The 15157-nt window shown below is 42.4% G+C and overlaps 1 protein-coding gene across 2 annotated transcripts in view; it reads right to left on the minus strand.

The window, feature by feature from the left end:
* Positions 1-15157, minus strand: part of camk2b1 (calcium/calmodulin-dependent protein kinase (CaM kinase) II beta 1) — a 93982-nt gene that overhangs the window by 33776 nt on the left and 45049 nt on the right. Inside the window, exons 12-14 of one of the 2 annotated variants that reach the window (XM_069682542.1) lie at positions 14666-14708; positions 8210-8305; positions 129-163 (exon numbers count right to left, since the gene is read on the minus strand). In XM_069682542.1, the coding sequence (XP_069538643.1) occupies positions 129-163; positions 8210-8305; positions 14666-14708 (174 nt within the window). Of the gene's footprint in view, positions 1-128; positions 167-8209; positions 8306-14665; positions 14709-15157 lie in introns of both variants that reach the window. The other variant, XM_069682541.1, reaches the window with a different exon arrangement.

Consider the following 15157-nt stretch of genomic DNA (forward strand, 5'->3'; position numbering starts at 1 on the left):
GCCAGATTGGGAAAGAAGCAAATAGTGGAGCAGAGGAGAAAAACAGGAGAGAGGAAGAAGAGGCAGACTTTCTATCTTTGGAAAAAGAAGCAGAGAGAGTCAAGAGGTAGAGATGTGATGACACTTACCTTGACATCTGCCTTTTTGTTGAGCAAGGTCTTAGCTGCTGCAATGACAAACACAGGGGGGCATAACCAGTCAGAGAAGGCAACAACCATTCACAACATCTGCTTTGACCTACATTAGTTAAAAGTTCTTTATTGACCTCTGTGGTAAAAATGTCTCTTTAAAAAGCAATGCCTCAGCGCACTACTGTCGCCTCAGGCTGGAAGAGCAAGGGCACCTCGGCACCTTGCTGATAAAACACTTGTTGCACATTGTGACTCCTCCAGCTTTAGACAACCCTGCCAGCTCCAGAATCCATCTCATGTGTACAGTCTGAGTTATTTATCAATCTGTTACTATAGAAGAGGTGTTGGTTTACTGACTACCACACTTAGGTGCTGGTTAAATGGACATGCAATCCCTCTTTGAGATACCACTCTTGTATTTCCCGAATATGTTTGTCTATGGTTCCATGTGTGTGGTTTAATCTAATGGACGCACAGGAACTAAACAGATTGGTGATGATGAGAAAACCGAGGGTACGAGACCAGCCTCTACTCCGGGAGGATGCGTCACACTGAAGCTGAAGGTGTGTGATAGGGTGCGGACTGGGCTTGAGGGGTGACACGGGCTGTTCACGTGACCAAGAAGCCTGTAGAAATGAGGGATGTCTGCACTGGAAATAAGTGGTTGATCTTCTGCACAATAACTCCCCTCACATAAGCAGCATGCACTTGTAAATGTAATGTACATAATTGGGAAAAAAATGGGACTATTTTTCCGCTGGTTGAACCGATTGGATGCCTCAATTTGTGCTCTATAACAGCCTGTTTCTAATATGCTTGGTGACGAAACCTTCAAAATGAAGACACAGGTTGTTACTATGAATGATGATGGGAAACGTGTGGGTGCTGATGTGTGCTGTTTTCCATGTATTTTCCCTTCCAGTGATGCCATGCAGCCAAGACGTGCTCTAAAAATAACCCTCTTCCTGCAATGAATACTGAATCTTGTGTGTATGAAGCTCATTATGCAATCACACGCTCTGTAAAGCAATTGGAGATCACTACATGAACAAAAAAAGGTCCATTCAAGTGATGTAAGGGGCTTTAGAAATGTAGCAACCTCCGCACCATGATGTTCAATGCTAAAGGGGAAAGCTACTTGGCCTTGAGATGAGCTTGAGACTAACGTCACGACAGCTTTAGGGTCAGAACTCAACGCTTTGCCTTTCAACAATACAAAATGTTGTCAGTGAAATAAAAATGTACGATGATTCATTCAACAGTTCTCGTGTAAAAGGTTCCAACGTGGCTGTGAGGAAGCCGAAAAACAAAGATGGCCGCCATGTAAACCCAAACAATAAAGCTCTGCCTTAAAAAACTCTAAGGGGGGGTCTTAAGGAGGATTAGTTTTCCGTCTGCTCTCTAATGAAGGGTAATGAGCGAGGAGGGTGAGAGAGGAAGAATGATACTATAGACACTCTGCTCTGCTGAGCATAATACCCATAATCCCTTACAACAGTGGAAGCAGCGTGAAGACAACGGGAGACGGTCCGCAGGGCATTCGCCATGACTTCACTGCTAAGGCACGGATAGCAAGGTGGTCCAATTGCATTGGATAGATACAGGCTCACCCAGAGGGGATCGGAAATATGAGCCAGGCTCCTTGTTATGTTGAGTCAGGGAGCCTGCGGGCGTGTCTGCGAGGATGTAGAAAGGATTAACGCTAACGAGATACCAGATTTTGCCGAGATTAGACGAGCAGAAGTGTGTAATTTTAAGGCTTAAGGCAAAACTGTCTCTTGTTAGTACTGTCCAACCCTGAACACACACAAACAGGAAATGTCCTCTGGCAAACAGGAAATTATATTTCCATTTAGGCTGAATATATGTTGGTATTATATATGTTTAAAAGTAAAACATTGTAGAGTCTCTGTGACTGCAAAGAAAAGTTTCAACAGTTTTCTCTATCAGTGAACAAAATGATACCTAACACATCCTTATCTGTGAGCCACAAATGACCACAGGTTGTGAATAACTCGGGACAGACTTGATGTCCAAAAATATTTGTACTGTACATTCTAAAAGATTGATTGATTGAATTATTTTATTTTGTCATTGCTTAAAGTGCTAATCTCAAAGTTTTGTTCTCTTTGGCGGCACCTGTGGCGATAAACGGTAATTGTGTGAGCGCACTTCCCAGATATCCAGACAGTGCTGCATGTGTGACGTCCACGGTTGGCTCCGGCTGTAACTCTTGATTTTCCTGGCTGACGGTCGCTTTCCTTTTTAGACCGTTTGCTTCATCTGTGCGTCGAGTTTGTTTCTTTCATTTTCATTTATTTTTGAAGTCGTATCTGTAGTCATCCATCTTTTCTTTGTTTGTTCAGCCATAGTAGATTACTGTTTACTCGCAACACTTGCAGAGACCAGCTGGTCTGTAATACTGCAAGTGCAAAGGCTTTCATCAGTGGGCCATAGGCTCAATCACCATTGTGTTACCTCCTTCGGCGACAGATAGTGATTTAATAGACTTAATCTTTGAGATTATCCATCGCCGTCAGTGCACCAAAACATTTGACATTTTTAACTTACATTTCATTTATAAAAGCTGTTCCTAAGTCTTCATAATAAGGACATTACAAAAAAAAAGATTCGTATTCTCGACACAACCTGCATTCTTCTGGAGGTGTTTAAATCTGCTGACCCAAAGAGCCAAAGGAAGGATATCTGTTCTCAACTGTTCAACCAAACCTGTGAGTCCTTTAAGGCATCATTTTGCTTAATTTAGATATATATTTGTTGATGTTATTTAACCATTTGTCTTTAAAAGTAGCAAAAAAACTCTTTTGTTGTTGTGTTCATGCTGCAAGATTTCTTCTATAGATATTTCGTAAGTAAGCCTCCTCAAACAGCATGAAGCTCTGTAGCCCAGGGGGCACTGTGCGATTAACTCAGGAGAAATACTTCTTACTGACCCTATTTTCTGTCATATTAGGTAACCAGTTCACAGCCTTATAATTTCACATATCCTCATATTGTTCAGATATACAGCCCATGTTGCACTGTGCAGGAAAAGTAGGAGCAAACTTATGAACGCTTAAAGGGGGGGTGTTATGCTAATTTCAAGCTTCATGTTTCACTCTTTACAGTTAAAAAACTGCTCATTTTTCTCACACTGGTGCTCTGTGCAGGCCCTCATACAGCCTCTGCCTGAAACGACTCAGTCAGCTCTATCCCTTTAAGAAACCCCGCCCCTGAAAGCCCACTTTCTTCTGATTAGCCAGCTCTCTGTGACATCACAAAGTGCAGCTTGTAGAAAAAACTCTGTGACACCTGTCGTTCACAGCAGCCTGCAGACTGAGCTGAGAAGCCTGGGGATTACTCCAACATACTTTAACAAACAGATTTGAAACTTCACCCACGTTTAGTCTGAACAGCCAACATTGTAACATTATATGTATGTCTTAAACTGTGAGACCACATAATACCCCCTCTTTAAAAAAACAGCGCGAGTCTCTGTTTTGTATCGAGGCTGCAGTTTTACTTTTTTATTATTAATTATGCACTGGCAAAGTTAATTTAGGCAAACGCTGGCTCCAATCACCTGCCAGTCCAAGTCCCAGACTCCTCCTCTGTCTCCGACTCCCCTTGACGTCACAGAGACTTTTTTAAGGGTCTGAGTGCAATTTAAAGTGCAATCAGATGCAATCACATCAGCAGCCAGCCGCGTTACATAAAACACTATTTCTGGCCGTCTAAGATTTTTTTCTGTCTTGCTTTCTTGCGTTCCTTCTTTCTGCTCTCTGAACACGAGACGCAGCTCCTCTCGGACTGTTTTTTTTCACTGAATTCTCAACACAAGGCTGAATTCGATGGGAACTTCCATTGGTTGAGGATTTCTTAACAGAGGTTTTAAGTAAAAACACATCCTTACCATCACACTTAGCTGTCGCCTAAAAAGTGTAACAGCACTTGAGAGAGCAATAGAGGAGAAATAGGGGACAAAGAATACATCAACGCTACTGTTTGTCCATTGTTTTTTTTACATTTTCTGCCTGACTGATAAAAGTTTTAAGTGAGGTTTGCATATTAAGCGTCAAGAAAGGAGCGACAGGAAGTGATAAAGAAGCACTACGTAATCTGGAGGGATGTGAGGGCAGCATGAATGAGCATGGTTTATTGTTGTGCTGTTCTCGCTCCTTCCAAAGGCTGGATATAACTGAGGAGAAGAAATGGGGTCAGAATCATGTCAAGTTCATTCTGTCGTATTCTCTGATGGCTTGGCAGAAGAGGAGAGGGCATGAAAGCGGGGCAGAGATGAAGAGCAAGAAGAGGAAGAATGGAAGTGATAAGGGTATTTCTCTGTGCTTTTTCTCCCAAACATCATTATTCTGTCAGGGCGGAGAAGAGATCGTCTACAGAACCCGAAGTGAAGGCTGCTAAAAATGGCTTAACTTCCAGTGATGAGGAGGAAATCTCAGCGGAAACCTGAAAAATTAAAGGTTGCTTAATTCAAACCAGAGGCGGAGAAGCAAGTGGCGCTCCTTACCTTGGCACAAATTACACATGAAGCAAGAAGAGAGAGGAGGAAGAGGTTAAAAACAAGAGCACTACTATAAATGTATCATCTTTAAAACAGGCAGGATGCACCACGGTGAGAGCGATGCAAGGATGGGCATGGATTCATATGTGGTCATCGAACGAGCTAAAATTAGCCGATCGGAGATGCAATAAGACATCGGGCACTGAGAGGCAAGAGGTCCTCAAGAACCATTTTACACATTGAAGGATAAATTCACCATACTTCTCTGCGAGGACAGGGTGAGGTCAAGTAGATAATGATAGTGTTTATGTGTATGTAAGATAGAGCAAAGCTTCCGCGGTAAAACCAGCGAGGCAGAATGAGGCTGACGGGGAGACAGCACACTTTTAATATTTGATCTGAGCCTCGTGAAGGCATGAGGTACACAGAGAGGACCGAGGAATCCCAGAGGTCCACATAAACGAGGACACTGCCACTACTTCCGTCTCCTCAAGTCAACGCTAGGCTGTCACGTGAGGCCTTTTGTCCTTTATTCCTTGGGTTCTTTTCTGCCCAAGCAGAACAAGCAGATTAGGTTTAGTTTACTTTAGTGTTTTAATATCTGGGGTACAGAACATATAAATAAATAGACACTATAAAACAGCAAAAAGCTGTTTCCAGCTCAATTCAAAGAGGCTGAGTAGATTAGTGAGGACAGTCAGGGACGTAGAAAGCTACAGCTAAAGGGTAGTAAATGTTATATTTATTTTCGTCAGAGGGGCAGAAATTAGACTCTAATGGGACGGGCATGTTTTTCTGTGAGCTGCATATATAAAAAGGGAAAAGGCCACTGCATCAAAGCTGGTGTTCTCTGTAATCGATAGAAACAATAATATTTGAAATTGGCGCCATAGCTGTGGAGAAAGTTCTACAAACAGCTCGTGGTTTCGCCCATTCTACATTCCTACAACACCCAGCGTGCATTGCGCTCCTCCCTCTGAAAGGAACGGCCCAGCGAGAGACGCTGGAGTAAAATACGACAAAGAGACATGACATCAGAGGCGGGTGTCCTAGATTGAGGAAGTGTAGTTTAGCATGCTCCCTGGCCTCCGCCAGATGATGCGTTTTAGGTAGTATGGCAGAGGTTTTCCAGGGCCCATTGGAGAAGAGGATAGCGTCCTCCAAAGGCACAGAGAAACCATAATTTTTCAACCATAATGGCATTAGCTCCCCATAATAGCATGATAGGACTGAGGTTAAAAATCGGCGACCTGGCCCAAAGGTTAGCCTTAAAAAAGTTTATATGGCCTTAGCAAGCAAGTGTTTAAGACAGAAACTGAGCAGTCATCTGACCACTGCCCTAGAGTCTGTGCAGTCCTCGTCCATTAGCTCCAGATGTGCCAGCTGTACAGACGATAGCTTAAAGCTAGCAAAGGACACAACGTGTGTTTGAGAGAGTGTATCTGTGTGTGTGTTTTACTCAGAGACTGTATAAAAAGATGGCGACATGACAGCTCCCCAAAAGTGAAGCCAAACCCTCTCTATCGCCCCCTGCTGACTGGCTGCAGTATAGCTCATAAAGCCCGCCTCCTCAAACTATAAACGTCAAACTATAAAATCAAAATACACGTCAAATACATTTTTCTCAAACATTATAGTTAGTTCTTATCATGCTGATTTATGTCCAAGTGTTTTCTGTCACATCTAGTTTAAATTAGTTATTTGATGCTGTCAAAAGGATGATTGACAGCTCTCTTGACCAATCTGGCTCCTGCAGCCGATCTGTTCCTGATTAGCAGAGTGGAGGAGGAACTGTGAGAGGAGACGTAACTAAAACAATCACTACAGTCATTGAAGTTTCCATACCTGTGAACGTTAACCTCAGACCAACACAGAGAAGCTGTTCTGCTGTTAAACACGCCGGCGAGCGGGATCCTTGCTGTTTTTTCCGGTAAGTTAAGTGTGTGTTTTGGTTAGGGGGAGTGGCTACGGCGGCTCCACTCACGTCGTCCATCTTTATATACAGTCTTTGGTTTGACTCAAGACTAATCGGACACGCTGGTTGTTTCTGTCATGACCCGCCATGATCTCTTTGGTCTCTGTAAAGCAGAGTTTGAAAGCTTGGGGATAAGTGTCCAACCTCTTCTCCAGTTAAAACATTTCAAACTTGTGCAGACTTTTTACATCTCCATGGGCTCCATTTACTTTGCATGCATCTCTAAAATTTGTCTGGTTTCTTTCTGAACAAATAGTTAGACTACAACGCAGTAAATGGTTGTACATTTGCCTTTATCTTGGGGCAATAAACTATTAATTCACAGTCTACAATGGGATATATCCTCATTGCAACCAATTTAGAAACATTAAAGCCAAAGCTCAAAATGATCCTGACTTGGTGAGAACCAGCCCAGCCTTGCTTCTTCCACAGTGTTCACCATGCACCAAAATCCCCTCCCCGTGTTGCAGCGCATGCACCAGTCCAGTGCCCCATGCAGCATTCAACGACAGCTCTTGGGCAGATCGATCCTTAAAGTGACGGGGGCAAACTTTCCAGTGTCATTGTCAGACAGAGAAAAGAAGAGAAGAGAGAGGAAAGGAGAAATGAGAGAGAAAGTCATGAAGAAATGGAATCATGATGGAGAGAGGAGGAAAGTGGGAGAGATGCTGGTGACGTTATAGGAAAGTGACCTGAGAGGTAGAAAAGGACAGAATATCGAAAAGGTAAAGTGTGTTGGTGATGTGACGGGAAAAAGATAGAAGAAAGAAAGAGAAACAGAGAGACAGGACAGCAGGTTGGTTGGGTTGAGGCCATGCTCTGTGGCTGCGTCGCGAGATGACGATGATGGGATGAATACGGGTCAGTGGCGATGACAGCCAACCAATCACATCCCACAGAGGAGGTGATGGAGCAGTGAGGTGGAAAATGACATTAGTAGCTGGGCTTCCAACCAAGTCTGTTACGTACAGTGAAGCATAAACGTAGAATGAGTAAATGGGAACTGAAGTTTTTAATAAACATCTCCAAAAAATGATGCGGAAGATGTTTTCATCAACGGCAAGAAATAGCGACAGGGGCACGTTTTGTCCCCTTAAACTTTGACGTAGGTTTAAATTTGTGGTTTCCTTAAAAAGCCGTAACGTCTGCCACTCTCTGCAGCTGTGGTGGTTTGATCATCAGCTTTATTAAACACAGTCCTTGAATTAAAGTATAAAATATGGCTGACAACAGCTGAATAACAAAACGTTCCCAATCACGTTACACTTGAGAATATTTTTTTTACCTATCTTTCTGATGGTTCTAACATTCAAAAAAACTTGATGTGCCTTGAATCAGTGGATAAAAAAGCACTTCATTGCATTTTTGGTGATGTATTGAATGGTTGTATAAAAACCTGCCAAGTAGTTGGATGGAAACAAAGCTAATGCTAAATGCGGTTAGCCATCATGCTCTGAGCTCGGGGGGGGGGGGTAGAGAGAAATGAAAGAGGGAGTAGAAGAAGAGGAAGAATTAAGTGTAAGACACAGGAAGAGAGAAGGGGGTGAGGGGTGGCGTGCGCTGGGTGAGCCACCACGCTACCTTGTTCCACCAGCCCCGCGGTGGTGCCGGCGGCTGCAGCCACTGCTGCTGCGGCCGCAGTGACAGAGGCCGGAGCGGTGGTCTGCCTGCTGCCCACTGTTTAAGAGTCCAATGCCCAGTCACACGTGATGAAAGAGAGTTAAGAGGCAAGGAGGAAAGGTAGATGTGGAACAAGGAGGGGTAAAGATGGAGAGAGGGTGGGGTGACATTTGGATAGAAGGGTAGAAGTGAAGAAGGTGAGACGTAGGGGTGAGTCAGAGACACAGCGGGAGGAGGGGGGGCAAAAGAAAGAAAAGGTGAGACACAAAAAGGCCGAGACAAACAGGGCTCATTAGTTTGGAGAAAAAGGTTAACGGGTTAATTCATTTACACAGACTGTTAACATTTACTTATTCAGACAGAAGGATCAACAGAAAATCTGAGAACTACATCTGAGAATATTCAAAGCTTTCATTTAGTCTCTATGTGTTCCTGAAACAAGCGTTAGTTGTTACGATGATGATGATGGTGAGGACGGTACAGAATAAATCACTGTTAGTAAATGTTAGATTGGCAGTGCTCGACGACCTTAATAACTGTCAGCAAAATATTGTATTTACAGAAGTAGATGTGCTTTGAATAGTGTCACATGACCAAGCTAAGGCTGCTGGGAGGCGGAGTTTTCTATATCTGGTGTTCTCTTATCTTCCCTTTCAAGCTATTTAATGCATTGGAAGGAGCATATTCACCTAAGACAGACAGTGAACACATTATACAGCATTGATTCACATTAAATAGGCCTTCAAAATATGATTAAAGTCTGTGATGTCGATGCTGATATGCTGTGCAATACATAGATATAAATTGAAGCGTGCATCCTAGGTCCTGTTTTTTTTGCTGTTCTGCATGTTTGTAACCTGTGTCTCTCCTTAATCCCAAATAATTCCTTCTAACTGAAGTGCTCTTCTTCTTTTTTACAACATCTTTACACTCTCTGCCCTCAGCCCTCATCGTGCTAGCTTACCAAACAGACATGAACCAATGAGGGGGCAGCAGACGGTTGGCTGCAGCTTCATCTGATTGGCCTGACTGGTCTGCATGCTGAGTGTGTCAGGTGGCATGTGAAAAATCTTTTTTTGTATTTACTGTGCTTGAGGAAGTGTTTGAAACAGTGTTAATTTTGTTCATCAACAATTATTTTTCCATGACAAGAACGAAACGTTGACGAGCTAAAAATAGATCTTTGATAATAAAATCTCTGAAGACCAGTTAGAGATAACGGGTATCACGAAGGTGGTTTCTCTGTCGACTTTCTGTGTCAGGCTCTGAGCGCGCTCACAGAAAAAGGGGGGGGGGGGTTGTTCTCAACAGAGAAATGTTTTGACTAAAAGTAATGAATAAAATGTGATTACTTTATTTTACTAAGACTAGACTGACACTAAAAATGACTAAAATGTGAGTAAAAGACTGATACCCCTTTCCCACCGAAATTAGCGTGTTGACACGGATTTTTCAGACCCGGGTGGACCCGCTTATAAATGCCAAGTGTCTCGTTTCCCATTGCCAGTGAAGTATACTCCTGTTGGTCTCTTTTCTGCTGCGTCACATTCTGACGTGACAAACACGCCTGAAACAGAGTTAGTAAACGGTAAAGATGTTACGGTGGTTAGGTCTTTGTTTTATCTATTACTCATTCAGTCTGTGCATCAAACGGAATTTGTAGCTGAGACGACGAGGAGTCGTAGAAGTTACAGATGGAGCATAGCATTGTGCCGGAGAGGGGGCGGAGATTAGCGTGTCGACCCGGGTTTTGTGTTCCTATCGATGCTGATCGGAGCCGAAGCGATAATTACCCGGGTCTACTGCAGAGTCATTTGACCCGGGTCTGAATGCCGATAGTAACCTTTCCCACTAAGCAAAAAAGCCGAGTGTTAGTGGGTTTTTTGAGCAGTGGGAAAGCGACTTCTAAATCTAAAACAGCTGCCAAAATTAACACAGCTTTGAGAGGTGTTTTCAGCACCTTTTTATATCGCGATGAAGAATTAATTATGGTTTATTGTGCAGCACTAATATAAACGTTTATAAGCAACATCCCTTTGACCTCATATGGTATGAATACTAGAAGAAATGGCATCGCCATTTGGAGGCGAAAATAACCGCCTCTGTGTCATCAGTATAATGCATGATTCATAATATACGATGAGGATATAGTAAACAGTATCTTTTACTGAAGGCCCTCCTCTTATCTTCTTTTTACTCCCGAGTTATTTCTCATCCTCTCTCTGACTCATTTAAGGATGACCTCACTCTCACAATGGAGCGCTGCTTCCTAAAAAGAGGAAAGCAAGCGAGAAAACGCTGTGACGCAGCCAGGACACACACCTGGGTCAGTGTGTGTGTGCGTGTGTGTGCGTGTGTGTGTGTGTGTGTGTGCGTTAGATAGCTTAGTGGTTGTTTCAGTGATATTCAGATTGTTCCCCATTGCAAGGCTTTCTGTGTCAGAGTGACTGCTGTGAGTCATGTTTATTGAAGCAGCAAGCTAGCACACACACACACACACACACACACACACACACACACACACACACACACACACACACACACACACACACACACACACACACACACACACACACACACTGTAGAAGAACGCACAGTGGTATCGATTTCATTAAAACAAAAGTTCAACAATGATCAAAGAACGGATCTGAATTCTTCCAACACTCTGTGATTACAACCTGAATAATTTCAGAGGTAAATGTCAGTCACTCATGAAGTCTACAAAACAGTTTAGTTCAAGTACATTCAAACAAATTCTGACGTGTCTTTCAATGGGAATGATGTCCTATTTCACTGACGGCAACAACGCTCGAAATGTGTCAGTGAAACGTCTTGTTTTTTTGTTCAGAAGTCGTCAAAAGTTGGTCTTAACTATTTTAACTCATCTATTTCTAAGTCTTTTGTGTCTCTGAGGCAGCTTCAAGAGATGGAGGGTAAAGTCGTACAAAGTTGTAAATACTTTTCAGAGATTAAAGCAAAGATTGAAAATCGTTTTAGACCTTTAAGAAAGTTTCATCGGTCACACAGATTCAAAGACAAGTGCACAGACATGAATGCATCCACGGCTTGCTGATCAAATTCAGTGTTTCCCCGTATTTTCCTCCTGAAAGTTCAGAGTGCTGAAAAGACATGTAGCCTCCCATGGCCTCAGTAGTTCAAAGGGCATTTGTGTCAGGCTTTTAAGGTGCATTCAGATTCAGAGGTGGCAAAAGTACACACATTCTACACTTAAGTAGAAGTACAGATACTTGTGTAAAAAAAAAGAGCTGATTCAACTCCTTTACTCAAGTAAGAGTAAGAAAGTAAAGGCTCTGAAATGTACTAAAGTATTCCTCTGAAGGACATTTTACCGAGCACTTCTGTGCAAAGCTAACTAAACCTCACAATAATAATAATAATGATAATAATAATTCAAAGACGATTAAACTTAAACATTCTAGCTTAAAATAAAATAAAATACTGCTCATAATGAACATTAACTTTGTTCTAGAGTTGTAACAGCACCAGAATTTTGAGCGTCAGCGATACACGATACCTCTGTTGATAACGATCGTTTATCACTGGACACTGTCTGCTTTTTCAGACAGAATAATAAAGACTGAACTGAACTGAGGTCCCAAATGAGCACCTGGATCATTTTTTACAGCTTTGAAATCAGTCTTGATGTTGGGACGGCAGCGTGCAGAGACGTGAAGTAAAAATAACCGATAATTCCCCTCACATGCATTAAAACTAAAGTAACGAGCCTGTTTTGAGAATGTAAGGAGTCGAAAGTTTGTGTAACAGTAAAAAGTTGTCAGAAAATAAATGCTCAAGTAAAGTACAGATACCTGAAAAATCAACTTAAGTACAGTAACAAAGTATTTGTACTTTGTTACTTCCCACCTCTGTTCAGATTATATGGTAAGTGTATTTTTCATTTTTATCCGGAGGCGCACACAGCTCGGTGGATTTCACAGCATTTTCAAGGAACTAAGGGGGGAATTCACTAAAGGACTAAACCTGTGCAAATGACCTAAAAAGACTCCTCCTCATTCTCGAAGCACACGCAGAGGGTTGAATCTTGAATGCACAAGTGCGCTGCAGAGCTCCGGTGCCGCTTGTGCATATGTAAGTGAGTCATTACGCAAACATTCGGGGCAAATTTCTCCTCTTTCTATGTAATGGACCTCATGGCAAAAAGTGTCTAATTCACAAACACCAGCGTTTTTCTCTTAATAATATATTCTCATTATTATTATTATCAGTCCAGGGTTGAGCATCGCACGCGGGCACACAGACGGTCTGGAGCTCATTTAAAAAATGAAGCTGCGTTACAGACCGTTAAACTAGCTTTACAATAAACTTTTCAAAGAGCTGCCCCTTCCTCTCCCTGCTCATCATTGATCTGTGCATGGAGGTGAGCTCCGTCAGGGTGGAGCTCAGTTAATGCCTGAGTGCGCAGCACCGTGCAGCAGAGAGTGCAGGTGCAGACAACTCCTCTACACAATCAGCGGGGGCAAATTATGCGCAATTTATGGTGCCATCAGCGGCCGCAATTCATTCTTAGTGAATTCCCCCCTGAATCTGGATTAACTTTACTGCTGCTTCCAGCTACTTGAAATTCACCAGTGCCCAGTTTGGTCACCTGCTAGGTACGATAGGTGCGATGATTTCTCAGATGGACACCAACTACAGGTGTTAAGCAGAGCACATGTCCATCTTTCTCCAGCCTGTGCCACTTTCACTAAATCTAGTATATGATACTAAAATCTGGCAGCATGAAACCAAAACAAGCAGATTTGCTTTGATTTAACTGCAATTCACAGGTTTAAAGGATGCAGAAATACCGGCATCATGATTCAGAAATTGCAAAAAGTCTCAATTCACGCGCCTCTGCAAAATGAGACCAACAAACATGGTGGTTTGGATCGACCATTTCTTAGGGAGAAAAGAGAGATCTGACAGGCTTTCGCGACACATCATCTCACCTGGTTGCTCGAGTTGAAAAATGAAAGTAGTTTGAATATGTCAAATGCCTTGCACGATCATTCACATTATCCGGCACAAATTTGAATCTTTTTTCATCTCTGTATTGATGCTGTTTGTAATCGAGGGTGGAAATCAGTGGAAGGTGTGGATCTTTTTCCTGAGCTCAAACATCAGACAGTAAGAAGAGAAACAGGGCAACTGTGTCTGAAGTGGGAATAACTGCACATCTGACTACTTGCTTGTTATGTAAGCATTTAAGTTTTTTGGGCAGACATCAAAACTGATATTTCACAGTACTGAATATGATATTAATTTAAAATGTATCTAAAAGGCAGCTGAATATATTAAGTGTTTTGAAAAGAAGACCATTATCCACCACACGGGTCTAATATTTCTCCCTAAAAAGAAATACACGACTGAAGGAAAAGGGAAACACTGAATTTGCAAAGAGATGACGTGAAAATGGGAGTTTGCTTTTGAGAGCATGCAAAGCATAATCTTTCTAAAAATATAAATGTCTCTCTCTGGTCAAGGGAGACAAATTTACTGCTACCAGCTCTGTTTACAAGGTACATGCCACCGTTTAGCAGAACACGACATCAGAATAAAGGTCTGATATGAGTTTGTCTTTTCCGCTGGAGATCAAAGACATGCTAAATTTCCCTCTGATGCTTTAAAGCAATATGCTCACAATACTTTAACACTATAATGTCACTTTTAAGGCCAGTTCAGATCAATGATTCGCAACGAGACTGGATGCAACTGCCAAAAGAATCCCTCGACATCCGATCGTAAACGTTCTAAAACTGGGCCGTTCACATCAAAGCAACGCAACACAGCTGACCGTCTCCATAGCAACGACGCACTGACATACCCCACTACTTAGTTAACACTATAACGTTAGTAGTAGGCCCAGGTTGTATTAACTAGCTGGATTTCTGTTATCGTCGAAGACAGAGAGTTTGGAAAGAGAGGATCTGGAGCCATCTTTGGCTACTGCAGCGCCAGAGACAGGGTGCCTACACCAACTTATGCTGTTTCCTGATTGGCTGAAGTGAAATAGCTCCATCATTCTGTTCTAAAACTGCATTGGTAGATTTGTCAAATCTTCTGCAACTCCACGCAACAGCTGCAGACGCTCTGCGACTAACCAGTTCACACCGCTGAAATTTTCTCTGCAACATTCATTGTTTGGTTGCGTTGCGAATCATTGATCTGAACTGGGCTTTAGGAGCCGCAGAGTTCTACAAAACGGCAGCATGTTCCTCTAAACTAAACTGACTGTTACAGACTGATCATATAAACACACACAGTCTCCCTTAGTGTGTAAGTGTTACGTAAAGCAGTAAAACTGGCATGCAGGCGATAAAACCCCTACAATAGCCATGTGCACAGAAACATATTTAGTTATGGGGGATACAAGAGTTACGTCCAAACAACACTTACCAGAGAAGTTTCGAGAAACCAGCATGGTGGTAAGAATGGCCCCCTGAGAAGAGAACAATTCAATTTCAATCAGTAACAAAAACATGTTAACACTTGTATTTTAATGAGGAGTCATTTTGCCTCCTTCTGTCACTGATCGATGTCAAGTACCGCTGTCAGTAATGATTCAACCAACATCTGTTCGAGTGAAGCTTTTAAATGTGCCGTTCTTACAACAAGAGGGGTCTCAACTGGAAAAAACCCAGCAGGTAAAAGCTAAACTTTATGACCAGAGAGAAGGAAAAATGTAGTATTGAGTGTTGTAACATCACTGAGAGAATCACTGCTTAGCACTAAAGAGGGAACCACAAATATAAGACGTTAAAAAGACACAGACAGAAACACAGAGAGTAAAAGAAGAGAGACAGATTGAACGCAGCTTATCTCGACACTTAGCTCTCTGGAGACATCATTTATAACGTGAGCTGATGACTTTTTATAGGGCTATAAAAA

The sequence above is a fragment of the Semicossyphus pulcher genome, unplaced genomic scaffold (genome assembly GCF_022749685.1).
Source record: "Semicossyphus pulcher isolate SPU_LCO1_2020_fin unplaced genomic scaffold, fSemPul1.0.p SCAF_6, whole genome shotgun sequence".
NCBI classification, from domain to species: domain Eukaryota; kingdom Metazoa; phylum Chordata; class Actinopteri; order Labriformes; family Labridae; genus Semicossyphus; species Semicossyphus pulcher.